This window comes from Trifolium pratense, linkage group LG5 (genome assembly GCF_020283565.1).
Source record: "Trifolium pratense cultivar HEN17-A07 linkage group LG5, ARS_RC_1.1, whole genome shotgun sequence".
Classification (NCBI taxonomy): Eukaryota; Viridiplantae; Streptophyta; class Magnoliopsida; order Fabales; family Fabaceae; genus Trifolium; species Trifolium pratense.
In genome coordinates, this window is record NC_060063.1 from 3,801,059 (window position 1) to 3,814,411 (window position 13,353).

General features: G+C 31.1%; 1 protein-coding gene and 1 pseudogene across 1 annotated transcript; one reads left to right on the forward strand and one right to left on the reverse strand.

The window, feature by feature from the left end:
- The first annotated feature begins 3,637 nt into the window (after positions 1-3,637).
- On the forward strand, positions 3,638-9,024 carry LOC123887350 (protein SAR DEFICIENT 1). Its single transcript, XM_045936655.1, has 8 exons — positions 3,638-3,791; positions 4,144-4,222; positions 5,015-5,162; positions 5,443-5,862; positions 6,842-7,002; positions 7,456-7,650; positions 7,762-7,861; positions 8,445-9,024. The coding sequence occupies exons 1-8, from the start codon at positions 3,685-3,687 to the stop codon at positions 8,738-8,740; spliced, it is 1,506 nt and encodes a 501-aa protein (XP_045792611.1). The 5' UTR covers positions 3,638-3,684; the 3' UTR covers positions 8,741-9,024.
- Positions 9,025-9,474: 450 nt separating this feature from the next.
- On the reverse strand, positions 9,475-10,180 carry LOC123884427 (annotated as a pseudogene).
- Positions 10,181-13,353: the final 3,173 nt, after the last annotated feature.

The window sequence follows — 13,353 nt, forward strand, 5'->3', positions numbered from 1 at the left end:
ATAAATGACCAATTAACCAAAAAAAAATTAAGTTCTGTTTGGTAAAATTAACGGTTAGCTAATAAGCTAGCTTATAGCTTATAGTTGATAGCTGATAGCTGATAGATGACTAATAAACTAATTGAAGTATTTAGTAAAATTAGCTGTTGAACTGCTTGATAAATGTAAAATGACATAAAAAGACATACTTAATTCAATAAAGGAAAATTATAATAAACTATTTATATATTGATCAAAAAAATCATAAGCTGCCTATTACGCCAGATTCTTAACCTTTGTCATCTCAATATGATTTTTTTTTTCAGATCCTAGTATTGTGTCGAATCACAACTCTCAATTCTAACAAAATCATTCAATGGCAAAATCAACCCATAACTGTTAAAAAAAGACTACCGATATAAAATTGAAAAATCAATCCTTTTTTAAAAAAAAAAAATAATAAATCAACCCATAATTAGGCATACATAGCACACATGCAAACAACAAAATGCTACAAAGAAATACACTTCTCGTCAAAAAAGAAAGAAGAAATTAGCATAATTTTTATGGACAAATAATAATAAAAAAATACAAAAATAAAAAATGAGGAAAATTGTGATAGTCGATGATAAACTACCGTTAGTATATTTGTGGTGTTGTACTGTTGTGTGGAATAGTTCAGCAATTCCTGCAAAAGAAACAAAAAATGAAAAAAATAAAATCAGAAATTAGAATTATTAGAAACCAAAAGAAAGAAAAAAAAGAGAAGGGATAGAAAATTATTGGTACTGTACGTATATATTTAAAGCAAAGAAATATATTAGGAAGGAGACCAATTCAATGGTCACTAAATGATACTATTTCAAATTCACAAATTCAAAATTAAAGATTTGTTTTTTTTGGAAAAAAAATTAAAGATTAATTGTCCTTAAATTTTTGAATCAAGTATTAATTGTCCAAAAATAAAATGAATGTTATAAGTTAGAGAATAAAATGAATGTTATTTAGTGCAAATGAGAGAATCATGACAAGAAATGATAATGATGATAAGGATGATTCTGGTGATGATAGACCAATATGAGTCATCAGATTCATAATCGGACAAGAAACACCAATCACTAACATCATACTCTTTATTAATTCTTGTCTCCCCATCTTTTCCTCATCAAAATAGACGGAGAAAACGGAACAGGGGCAATTTGATTGACGTTTTGCAATATCAGGGTGATATTTGCCTATTTCCAAATTTTAGGGGACATAAGTTTGATCAAAATAACTGCCTTATAATTTATACGTCATAAGTTTTTTTATCAACTATCAAATATTTTTTTATCCAACAAATTCATAATAATTTGGACAGTCCCATTGTGTATGGGAGAGTCCCATATGTGTGACCCTAAATGAAAGCTTGGTAGATTTTGTTTCAGGTAGTCGTATCATATCCAATTTGGACACAACAAGTCCCTCGTTGATTAGCTGAAGAAAAACTCAGCCAATGAGAAAAACTAAACAAACTAAACAAAATAAGTAAAAAAAGAAGCAGAAAAACATAAGTGGCCAATCAAAATTGGCCACTTGTCATACCTTTGACTAAGGTAGGAGACTTGACCGTCGTCCGTTCTGCTACTTAAGTAGCGGAAGGGTAAAACAAGAAACGTATAGGGCGCACGAGTAACTTGTAGGGTGACAAAAGTAAATATCCTCTTTGAATTTGTTTGAATAAATGGTGGATGACTCAATCAGAAACCTAACAGGAGATGGCCAAACGGATCGTGGAGAGACTCTAATACCATCTTAGATTGGATCTAACTCATCCTTACAATCCAGCTTGTAAGACGATGATCGCTTCTTTTTTTTTTTAACAATCCAAAATGAGATATATTAACATAAAACAGTTCCCCCAACACAAGACGTACCGAGGTAGACTACAAAAGTTTACAAAGAGTCAAGTAATCCAAATATAAACAAATCATACAAGGCTCAAACTAAGAAAAGAACTAGACTACCAACTATGGTAGTTTGAAGCTAACATAATACTCGGCCAAACATATCGTGGAGAGGCTCTGATATTATCTTAGATTAGATCTAATTCATCCTTACAATCCAGTTTGTAAGGTGATGATCGCCTCTACTTTAATACTTTGTTAAACAATTTGGACAAAAATATCTATAAATTCAATCAAAATTCAAAATACATCACATAACACGTCCGTTGCGAATTTATAGATAAATATTTCACCAACAATACAAGTTGAATTTATAGATAATAATAATAAATTAATTTGCAGCTAAGTAATTACAAGTGAGTTTCTTGTTGGTATACCTCAACATTCAAAGGCTTGGTGAAGAAGATAACAAAAAATATATATTTTAGATCGAATTGCCATAACACGTATTTGATCCTTCCTAGAAACATATACAGTTTGACTAAACCCGTCATACCATAAAGAAGACAAACATAACATGCTGAAATTAAGCAACGTAATGAAAAATAATTGATGTTTTGTTTTTATGGTAAAAATTAACATATATGTGATGACAAATAAAAAACCTTAGAATCAAATGATGGTATATAAAAATAAGATCGTACCTTTTTTTGGGTACAAAATAAGATCATATAGCCTTCAAAAAAATAAAATCATACCTTATTCCATAACAATTAATCAATGGACAAAATAAGAACGTAACAATTTCATCTATAATTTTAACATCACAAGTAATACTAATAGATAAAATTAATTACATGCACAATTTCTTTTTCATCTCTAAATTTGTCTTAGGTAATTTATTTTCTCTTGGACTTGTATTTTCCGCAATGATCAATATTTGATAGAAATGAGACTTTTTCTAATAACGTACGCACATAAAATAGTACTGTACTATACTGTTTCTGGAATTGGATATTTACGCGGTCACGGTTACTGCATTGATGCAGTGACTGTTGAATAAATAGATGAAATCAAATATTATATTACAATGTTAAATGAACAGTAAATTAATTTGATCCGCTCGATCATAAACCCACGTCTGAGATTGCTTACTGCATGCAACTGCGTGATGCAACTAGCTACAACAGTCGATCCAGATTCGGTAATTTTCATTAAGAGATCAATAAATAAATGTTATTATTATATTTGATCAAATAATGAAATTTAACTAAATGTTAGTTGGTTAAGTGGTGATTGACGCTGAACTTGGTAGGGAGAACCACAGTTCGATCCCCACAACTGCATTTGGGAGGGGACTAGAACCACTTGATGCCAGAACTCGCCCCGAACTCTGGACTACTGGTGCTCTCTTCTCCTAGGAACCAGAGGGTGAAAACAAAAAATAATAATAATGAAATTTAGTATGTAATTTATAATATTTATTGATAGAATGCTATAGATAGATAGCGTTCGAGTCTTGTGGACTCCTTGATGAAAAGTCGTACATCAAATGACAAAGCACATCATATATTCAACTCAACAACATTGTTAATTTTGGGCTACATATGCTATTTTCTTGGATGTTTCCTCCGACATTCTAAGAAGCTTCGGAGTATTACTTTATCTTTATTATTTTAATACGTATTTCAATTCTAAAGTCTATTCAATATTTTGAATATAAATAGAAACCTATTGTACAACATTTGCTTCTCTAGTACTCTTACCTAAAATAAAATTTCATCTTTCTAACTCATTGCTTCATAACACTTTTGTAAAAATGGCTACTAAAAGGTTTTTTGATGATTCTGATGATCAAGATCAAGATCAAGATCAAGATAATTCAAACGGCAAACGAATGAAACCTACTACACCTTCTTTAGCTTCGTATGAACTTTTTTATTAAATACACTTTTCAAGCTCTTTACTTGAAAATCTTTAATACTTTGATTGTCTGATCCATTTATAAAAGTACAATCTACTTTAAATTAAGATAGTGAGTTCAAGTGGTTAATAAGTTTCCCCTAGAACGAATCATTTTAGAGAATTCGAGTTCGATTTATGGTGGAAACAATTTTTAATCAGATTTACTTAACTCACAGTCAAACTCTGATTTATTGAGTTCCCTTCCCTGGAGAACTAGAGTATTAATAAAAAAAAAGTACAGTCTACTAGTACTTTAATTTACTACTTTTTATGTTTGAAACATTTTAATTATTCATTGAATTCTTGTTGACAGTGTAATAGTTAAAACAATTAAAATGCAAAACATGGAGAACCTTTTAGCTGCAGCCTTGGAACCCTTGCTTAAAAGAGTGGTAAGTCAAGCTTTAATTTACCATAACATTATTGACACATGCATATATTTAGGGTTAGTGCGTAGTTAATTTATTTAATTTGTATTGTGGTCATCTATTCTTTCTCTGTCCATTTAGTAAGGGAGTGTGGGAGGCAATTTATGGGTAGTTGGGTAACTATCTTCCATTCGACAAAGAAGGTTGGAATCACTTTGAATTGTTCAGCGATATGGTTCATTCAAATAAAGGAGGGAGTGTTAGACACTTGGTTTGGTTGACTACTATTTGGAATCTTTGGAAACATAGAAATAATGTGATTTTTAATGGAGCTTTCTCAAGTGCTTACCAACTTGTAGAAGATATTAAATTTAGTTCTTGGGCGTGGTTTAGTTGTCGGTTTGGTAGAAATTCTAGTTATTCTTTTTCGGATTGGTGTCGTGAACCTATGAGTTGTATCCAAAGCATTTAAATCTTTGACTTTGAGTTGTAAGGGATTGAGTACCCCTTATACTACCTTATAATAAATATACTTTGCTTATAAAAAAAAAAAAAATACTAGGATTGTATTCTAATGTACAAACAGCTGGAAACAAAAATTTGCAAGAAAAATTGTTGAAATTTCTGACTAAATTTAATTTTTTGTTACTAATTTTCGTCGATCTTCTAGTAATATATAGCTAGAATTTTAAATTATCATAAAATTTGTTTTAGTGAATACAATAATTTGTCTAAAAATCTAACATTTGTGTTTTTCACTTTGATGTAGTAGTTGATTTTCTCATGAAAAACTATTTATTATATAATTCATGTTAGGTGAGTGAAGAAGTGGATAAAGCATTGGGAAGGTGTTTTCCATGTTCCATCAATAGGTCACCTTCATTAAGAATCCAAGCCCCAAGTGATCAACCACCAACCTTACAACTCTCATTCAACAAAAGACTTTCCCTCCCAATTTTCACAGGTATATTACTTGACATATTAATTTATCAATTATATATGTTTTTATCTCTATAAATATTTTAAATTTCATTTTTAATAGTTATAAAAAATTTCAGTAAGTTTTGGCTTCCAAATATTAATTTTCGCCACAACTTTTAGTCGCTGCTTTTAAATCAACTAATGTGAATCATTCAAAATTTTGAATTTTTTTTTCTGTATCTAATTTTAGAATATCATTATTTTTTTTTTTTTGTAGTGGTTAAACTCTTATCACTGAACTAACTCAGTATCAATTTTCACAGGTAGTAGAATACTTGACAATGAAGGTAACCCCATCAACATAACTCTTGTTGAAAAAACCAACAATAACCAAATTGTCCCAACAAGTCTTCCTTACCCTATAAAGCTAGAGATTGTTGTTCTTGATGGAGATTTTCCACATGATGAAAATGAAAATGAAAATTGGACTAATGAGGAATTCAATAAATACATAGTAAAGGAAAGAGCTGGGAAAAGACCATTGCTTGGTGGAGAAATGAACATTACTATGAGAGATGGAATTGCACCAATTGGGGACATAGAATTCACTGATAATTCTAGTTGGATAAGGAGTAGAAAATTTAGAGTTGCAGTGAAAGTGAGTCATCATGGGAGTAATCAAAGTGTTAGGATTCAAGAAGGAATGACTGAGGCATTTAAAGTTAAGGATCATCGTGGAGAATGTAAGTTTATCATCAACTTGGTATATTATATAATAAATAATTTGATTTTTTTTTTAATGGCAATATAATATATTAAGAGGGGTAAAAAGGTACAAAGATAGGTACAAAGCCCAAAAGGAGAGTATCATGAGAAGACCAAATCTCCTGAAAATTTGAAATGAAATGGGGAAAGGAGAAAAAAGGATTGCCTTAAAAAGACCAATTAGTTAATTAAGTTGGTTATGAATCATTTTCTCATTGGAGTTTTTTATGTATGGAATTTTTTTTTATTAAAATAATTTCTCATTGAATGATTGCTTTTGTTCCTCTCATTTTCTAAGAAGTCACATTCTCATTGGGAATCTTTTAATTGACTGACCAATTCAAAATAATTTTTTCAATTTCATGGCAAAGGTGCAATCATAAGTACAAACAATATTGAAAATCGATTTGTTTTCAACTTTCAGTTTTAATTTATATTTTTTTCTTATTTTCAAATCATTTCTTACCCTTAAAATACCATGGTCCCACTTTTAGTTAAACAAAGTAGACTATAAAAATTTATTTATTTAACCACAAGGGGCCGGCTTGAGCTGGTTTTAGTTTTAATGGATCCAGATTGAATGCATTCAAAGACTGTGACTGCATGCAATTAATAAGATCTGGATCGTCTGATTGAGATTTGACTGTTTAGATTCAAAGTCAAAATTTTTACTATTTTGGAAACTTAAAACTACATGAAGATCAATGCTTTAATTTTGATTAGACGGCTAGCAGCTTCTAACTGAAGTCTGACTGCATTTTAATTTTAATTAATAACTAGACTAGATAGGGAGTTTAAGTTGTCATATTCAAAATAGCTTAAATTATTTATTTATTTTGTAGATTTGTCTTTGAAATAAATCATCATTTAGTATATTATGTACTATTTTATTCTCTTTTATTTTAAAACAAATTTTGTTTCTTATTGACATTGTTTTGATCATTATTATATATGAAGTGTACAAAAAGCACCACCCACCAAAGCTTGAGGATGATGTATGGCGCCTAGAGAAAATTGGGAAAGATGGAGCTTTTCATAAGAAAATGACTGATAAAGGGATCAAAACAGTGCAAGATTTCCTCAAATTAGCAGTTATGGATACTCATAAGCTAAGAGAGGTATAATAATTTACAATTAAATTAATGTTCAATAAGAGTATATAGTCTAATTTATATTTTTTTAACAAATTATAGTTTAATTTATATTGTTTTTAATGGAGTCTAAACATATGGTTATCCTTATTTATCTTATAAATTGTACTGCTGCGCGAGCATAACTCAAATAGTATGACTTCCTTCAAAAAAAAAAACTCAAATAATATGACTATTGTTATATGTAAGAGTAGAGGTTCGAATTACGGACATTCTACTTATGTGTAAAATTTTAACCATCACCATCAGATAGCTTGACAAAAAAAAACTTATATATTGTAACAATGTAACATTTTGGGTGTCACAAAAAATAATTATATTCTTATTTATTTATTTTATTTGGTGTAGATTAAATTCTTACTTCTTAAACAATCATATGAACTTACTACATTTTTTATTGGTGATTTTTTCTGAAATCAGATTTTGGGCATGGGGATGTCAGATAAAATGTGGGATGTAACAATAAAGCATGCAATGACCTGTGAAATGGGGAGCAAGATCTATATATACCGTGGACCTCAATTTGTTATTGTTTTGAATCCAATTTGCAAATTAATTAAAGCTAATATCAATGGACAAGAATTTTCCAATAGAGAGATGAGACAAATCAATAAGGTACAATATATTAACCATCTACTAAAGATTCACACTTTGTATTCGTTTAATTTATGTATTCGCCTAATTAATTTTAATGGGTTCCATGCCATTTCTATTTAATAATTGCAGAGCTATATAGACATGTTGGTGAGAGAAGCATACACAAAATGGCATGAGTTGGAGGAAATTGATAGAGTTTTAAATGATAACATTGCTTTGTTAACCCAAGGTATTTTCAATTAATCATAAGCACTTTTGTCATCTATAAGCCCAAATATACATAAGTTTTTTTTTTATTTAATTTTTTTATAAAATAACAAATGTTAGTTGTTACTTAGTAGAAATAAGATCATGTACTCATGTGAGTTGGTTTAGTAGCACCGCGCTAGACAATGATTTGAACCGGTGATTTGATGTGGTCAATAATTCATGCGTTTTCGCACGTGGCATGTTAGTGGTCGTTGAATTGTGTGAGTAGATGACCCATATTATAAATTCGGCATTATGTATTGAATTTTTTACTGTCTGGTACAAATCGTACAATGATCACCGCGGTGCTAAATGTGTGAATGCATAGAATTGTTGAAGGCATCAAATTCAATAATTCAAACTATGTAAAAAGGAAAAAACACACCTTATAAGAGGGTGAACATGCACAAATCTCATACATGACAACTTCAAACTAGAGGACTATGTAGATATTCATCCACAAAATTATCAAAAAGAATGTATCTCAAAAACTTTTAATTATGAATTTCACAAATACTTAATTACCTTTTAAATTACTAATCTTAATGTGAACTTAATTATAGGTGATCAAACTGGGGAACATTATCCAATCAATCATCCAGCAACATTGGTAACACCATATCATCAAAATGGTTACTATGGTGACAAATCTACTGAGAATATTGGTAGCTATGTACCAATCAATAATGCACAAATGGGAGGCTCTTCTGAGTGGTCAATATTGAATCAAGGCTATAATACCACAACAACATTTCTAAATGGATATCCTTTTGGCTTCTCAGGTTCACAATCAGATGGAGACATAACACCTTCAAGTTCAGGCTCTAGGGACATCAATGGTGCCACAAGGCAACTTTAGAAGTATTAAATTTCTTCAAATTATATAGTAAATTAATATAATATAGGCAAGCTACTTAGAAATATATAGGTACAAGTCCTTTTTATAATTTTTGTAACTTACACTTGTGTAAGTTATATAGTACTTACTGATACTTTACATCAAAGACATGTCTAATACGTGTCATGTTCAACGTGGCACCAATACATATAGCTAGGAACATTTACATATTTCCACTTTCTTAAATTATTACCTAGTCGATGTTTCAATCGTATCCAATGTTTATGTCATTGCTTCATAGCTTGTAAGTGGCGTGCACTAAATAATGTGTCAAAGCCAAAAAGAAGAAAGAAGTACTTTGAAGGTTTTGTGTACTAAATAATGTGCACTAAATTATTACCTAGCAGTGAAGAAAACAAATCAGGCTTAGTGTAAATGTTTCAGGGTCTAATGGGGCAGAGTTGATACTATGTTATCAATGTATTTATGATCATAAAACAATATTATGTCTAGTAACTAGTAAAATTATAAGAGGTTAAAATTATAAATTTAAAACATAAAATTTAAATGACCAATTGTTCATCATTCTGCATTCAAGATATATAATTTTTTTAGACAAAGATACCCTTGCTTTATAAGATGATTAAAAGGGTTGAGATGGTCTCTACTCTAATTAAAATTTATACATACATACATACATACATACATACATACATACATACATACATACATACATACATACATATCCTTAAATATTAAGATAAGACAGATTCTGATGATGATCTTGTAGGAGATGAAAGCAATGGTTTGGGTGGCATTTCCAACAAATTCATGCTAACTTCTAACATTTCAATCACTTTACTCATTGTAGGTCTATCATTAGGAAATGTTTGAATACACCACATACCTACAATGGTCATTCTCCTTGCAATCTCGTCTTCTTCCGTATCCATTACCCTATCGGGTCTCAAATCATTCCCAAGCTCAAGTCTATTGTATACCCAGTGAGGAAAGTATATTTCACTTGTGTGACTTGCATCGACATTAATGTTTTTCCTCTCTCCAACCATTTCCAACAACATCATTCCATAACTATAAACATCAGACTTGTGCGAAACTCCTCCAAAATGTCTATTCCAGACTTCTGGGGCTATATACCCCATTGACCCTCTTTGATCTGACATCGAAATAATGCTTTTTTTCTTTAGACAAAGCTTTGTAAGTCCAAAATCTGAAATCTTTGGATTTAAATTCTCATCTAAAAGAATGTTATGTGGTTTTATGTCGAAATGTAAAATTCGAGTGGTACGTCCTGTATGCAAGTAGGGTGACAATATTAACATATATGAGAGCTTTTTTGTTGCCTTCAAAACAAAATCCAAGAAGGGTGACAATATTAATATGGGAGGTTCTAATAATACTAGCATTAATAAATTCTTCACTATTTCCTTTTTGATGCATTCAATATTTTCACCTCCAAAACAACAACTTATGATGCATATCAAAATTGTCGCCATTGCTGCACTTCCAACACCTGTTCATAGAATTCACTTTTATTATTATAAAATAAAATTCAATTCTATAATAATACTAAGAATTCATTTTTAAAATATTTTTGAGAAATTCATATATCCAAATTAAAAATTATAATAACGTGTCTTTTACTTTGAAGTTATTATTATTATTATTTGGGGGGTCGATTACTAAGTCTTGGACCTTCTTTTAATGCTTAATAATTTACTAATTCTTGGTAAGGAAGTTTGATATATTACCGATAATGAGTTTCCTTCTCCAGTTCCGTACCCTCTTATTAGCAGAGAGAACATCTGCAATCATAAGCATCGAGAGCAAGATAATTGTTATTGTGCTTTTATGATTTTAGAGAAAAGTTAAAAATTTCAATAACCGCAAATATTGTAAGTTTGTAACTAACAATTCTTCTGAAGGTTTTAAATTGCAGTCCGCATCCGCAATTGCGGCCGTAGTATTGCGGATGCGGTAGTATTGCGGATGTTCATTCAAATTTTCTCACAAAAAATAAAATTTATGAACCTCAAATCATAATTTGTGTCAAATCTAATGAAAAATCTTAATTTTAATGATCTCTCCGTTAATAGAAGAGATTATTCATAGAGAAAGAGAAAAAGGAGGCTAGGGTTTTTACATTAGGATAAAAAATGTGGACCCATATATAACTTTTATGGGACCCATATAAATTTTAACCAATAGAAGAGAGTGTGTTAGAGTGTGTTTGTTAAAGAGTGTGTTGCTAGCACTCCTCTTAGGATAAAACCAAGTTACAATACAATAAGTTATCTTATGTATATATAGTAAAGCATAATTGACAAAACTACCCTTAGTCTAAATACATCCAGAAAGCCCAATTACATATTCTCTAACATCTCCCCTCAAACTCACAATGCATTAACATGTAGGATTGAGAGTTTGTCAAAACAAGAAACAAATACGAAAATTTAAGAAATCAAACCAAAATTAACCAAATCAACTAATACCACAACCATCGGAGAGCAGAACTAAATCAAATTGATCCAATATCAAATCCAAAGCATCTGAAACTGAACCAATCGAACAACTCCAAGCTAAGCCAGACCAAATTGTACCAATACAAACCAAATCAAACATAATCCAAACTATCAGAAAGAAGAATCATACCACCAAACAGAAGAATTAGTCAATGGAGAGAAGAGCAACCAAGATAGAAGAACAAACTAAGAGGAGGAAGCAAACCGAAGAGAAATCATCAGAGAGAAGAATCAAATCAGCATAGAGAAGAACCAAATCAAACAGAAAATGTCAACATAGAGAGGAGCAATCAAACAAAAGAAAATCAACACGGAGAAAGAGAATCAGCAAAGAGAAGCAATCAGACAGAATTAAGACAAAAGAATCATCAGGGAGAAGCAAACAGAAGAAATCAACATGGAGAAACAATCAGACAAAAGAAATTAACAGGGAGAAATAATCAAACATGAGAATTGACAGAGAGAGAATCAATCAACAGAACCAAATAGACCAATCTAAATGGAACCAAGCAGAATCAAATCAAACATATTCAAACATAACCACACTACAGAATCAAACCAACAACAAGAGAGGGGGTGAACTAAAGAAGAAACAATCAAAGAGAGAGACCAACATACCAACAAGAAATCCAAAATGCAATAAACAGAACTCTTCGGCACAACTAAAACATAATGTCCCCAATCTACGACATGTCCCAATCAGACTCCTGAATTTCAGTCATTGAGGAATTAGATAGAGTCAAACCTTTTACAGAGGAGGCAGACATAGCATGTGGCTGAGTTGAAAGAAATTTTTGGAATTGCTCGATAAGGTTAGATGCTTGTGAAGTAGTCTGATCAGGAGAATGAGCAGCAACATTGGATGATGGAGCCATAAAATTTGTTCTACTTGCCCTCAACAATTTTGGACATTGTGCCTTCCAATGACCTTTCTCCTTGCAAAATGCACACTCATCAATACCAATCTCAGCCCTCCCACGAGGTTTACCTTTGTGAAAAGGAGCAGCAAAAACAGATGGATGATTTGAGAGAATTCCTTTTCTTGGATGAAGATTTGAATGAGACTTAAGTCTAGTTTCTTCTGCCAACAACTCACTAACTACAGAATCAACTTTTGGAAGAGGAGTGCGATGCAAAATACTTTCCACGAAGTCCCTCAAAATCATCACGAAGAGCCATCAGAAGTTGAATTAAACGTTGTTCTTCTCTATGATCAGTGTATTTGACAACTTTTAATTCAGGTGATTCCATAAGAGCCAACTGATCCCATAAATTAGTCATGGCCGAATAGAATTCATAAATTGTCATATTATTCTGCTTAAGCTCCCGAATATCACTCTCCAGCTTATATCGTTTTGCAAAATTGGATTGCTCATACAAACGTTTCAAATACTCTCAAACCTCCTGAGCAGTATCAAATTTTGCCAATTGCATACCTAGTGACTAAGAGACTAAATTGTTTATCCAAGTAATAACCTTTGAATTATTTTTATTCCATGTTTTCAAAGCTTCTGCATATTTATCAGCATCCTTTTTATCTGTTGGCTTAACATAAGTTCCATCAATATAACTCCACGTATCTTTTCCCAAGAGAAAACTTTTCATTACATAACTCCAATAAGAATAATTTTCTCCATTCAATTGGACACTAATAGATTGAAGAGAATCATCCTTATCACTAACCATTGCAAACAAACAAGAGCCAAAACACTACAATAGCACTTATAACCGAAATGAAATAAAATACGTAGTCCCAAACTTCAAAGTTAATACACCTTTAATTTTGTTGAGAACCGGTGCAAACAAACAAGAGAACCAAACAAATTGTAAAACAACCCAACACAACAACAGGACAAAATTCTACCCACAAAATCCAAATATTGACTAATAGTTAGAAATAGCCAAGTAACAAACGGGCATAGGAAACCAACCAAACACATAGCAATGAGAGTGATCATGTGAACAACACCGATCCAAAAAAAAAATTGAGAGAGACAACAAACGGAACTAAAACTTACTGCATAGATCAAGGAGCAGTTGCCATCAAAATTCCAACACACTAAATGAATCAACCAAGCTCTTTGATACCAT

What these genes read in the sequence shown, in the direction of transcription:
- LOC123887350 (XM_045936655.1), top strand. Translation starts at nt 3,685, where the DNA reads ATGGCTACTAAAAGGTTTTTTGATGATTCTGATGATCAAGATCAAGAT. An exon ending in AACCCTTGCTTAAAAGAGTG is followed by an intron (nt 4,223 to 5,014) that starts GTAAGTCAAGCT and finishes AATTCATGTTAG; the next exon opens with GTGAGTGAAGAAGTGGATAA. An exon ending in ATACTCATAAGCTAAGAGAG is followed by an intron (nt 7,003 to 7,455) that starts GTATAATAATTT and finishes TTCTGAAATCAG; the next exon opens with ATTTTGGGCATGGGGATGTC.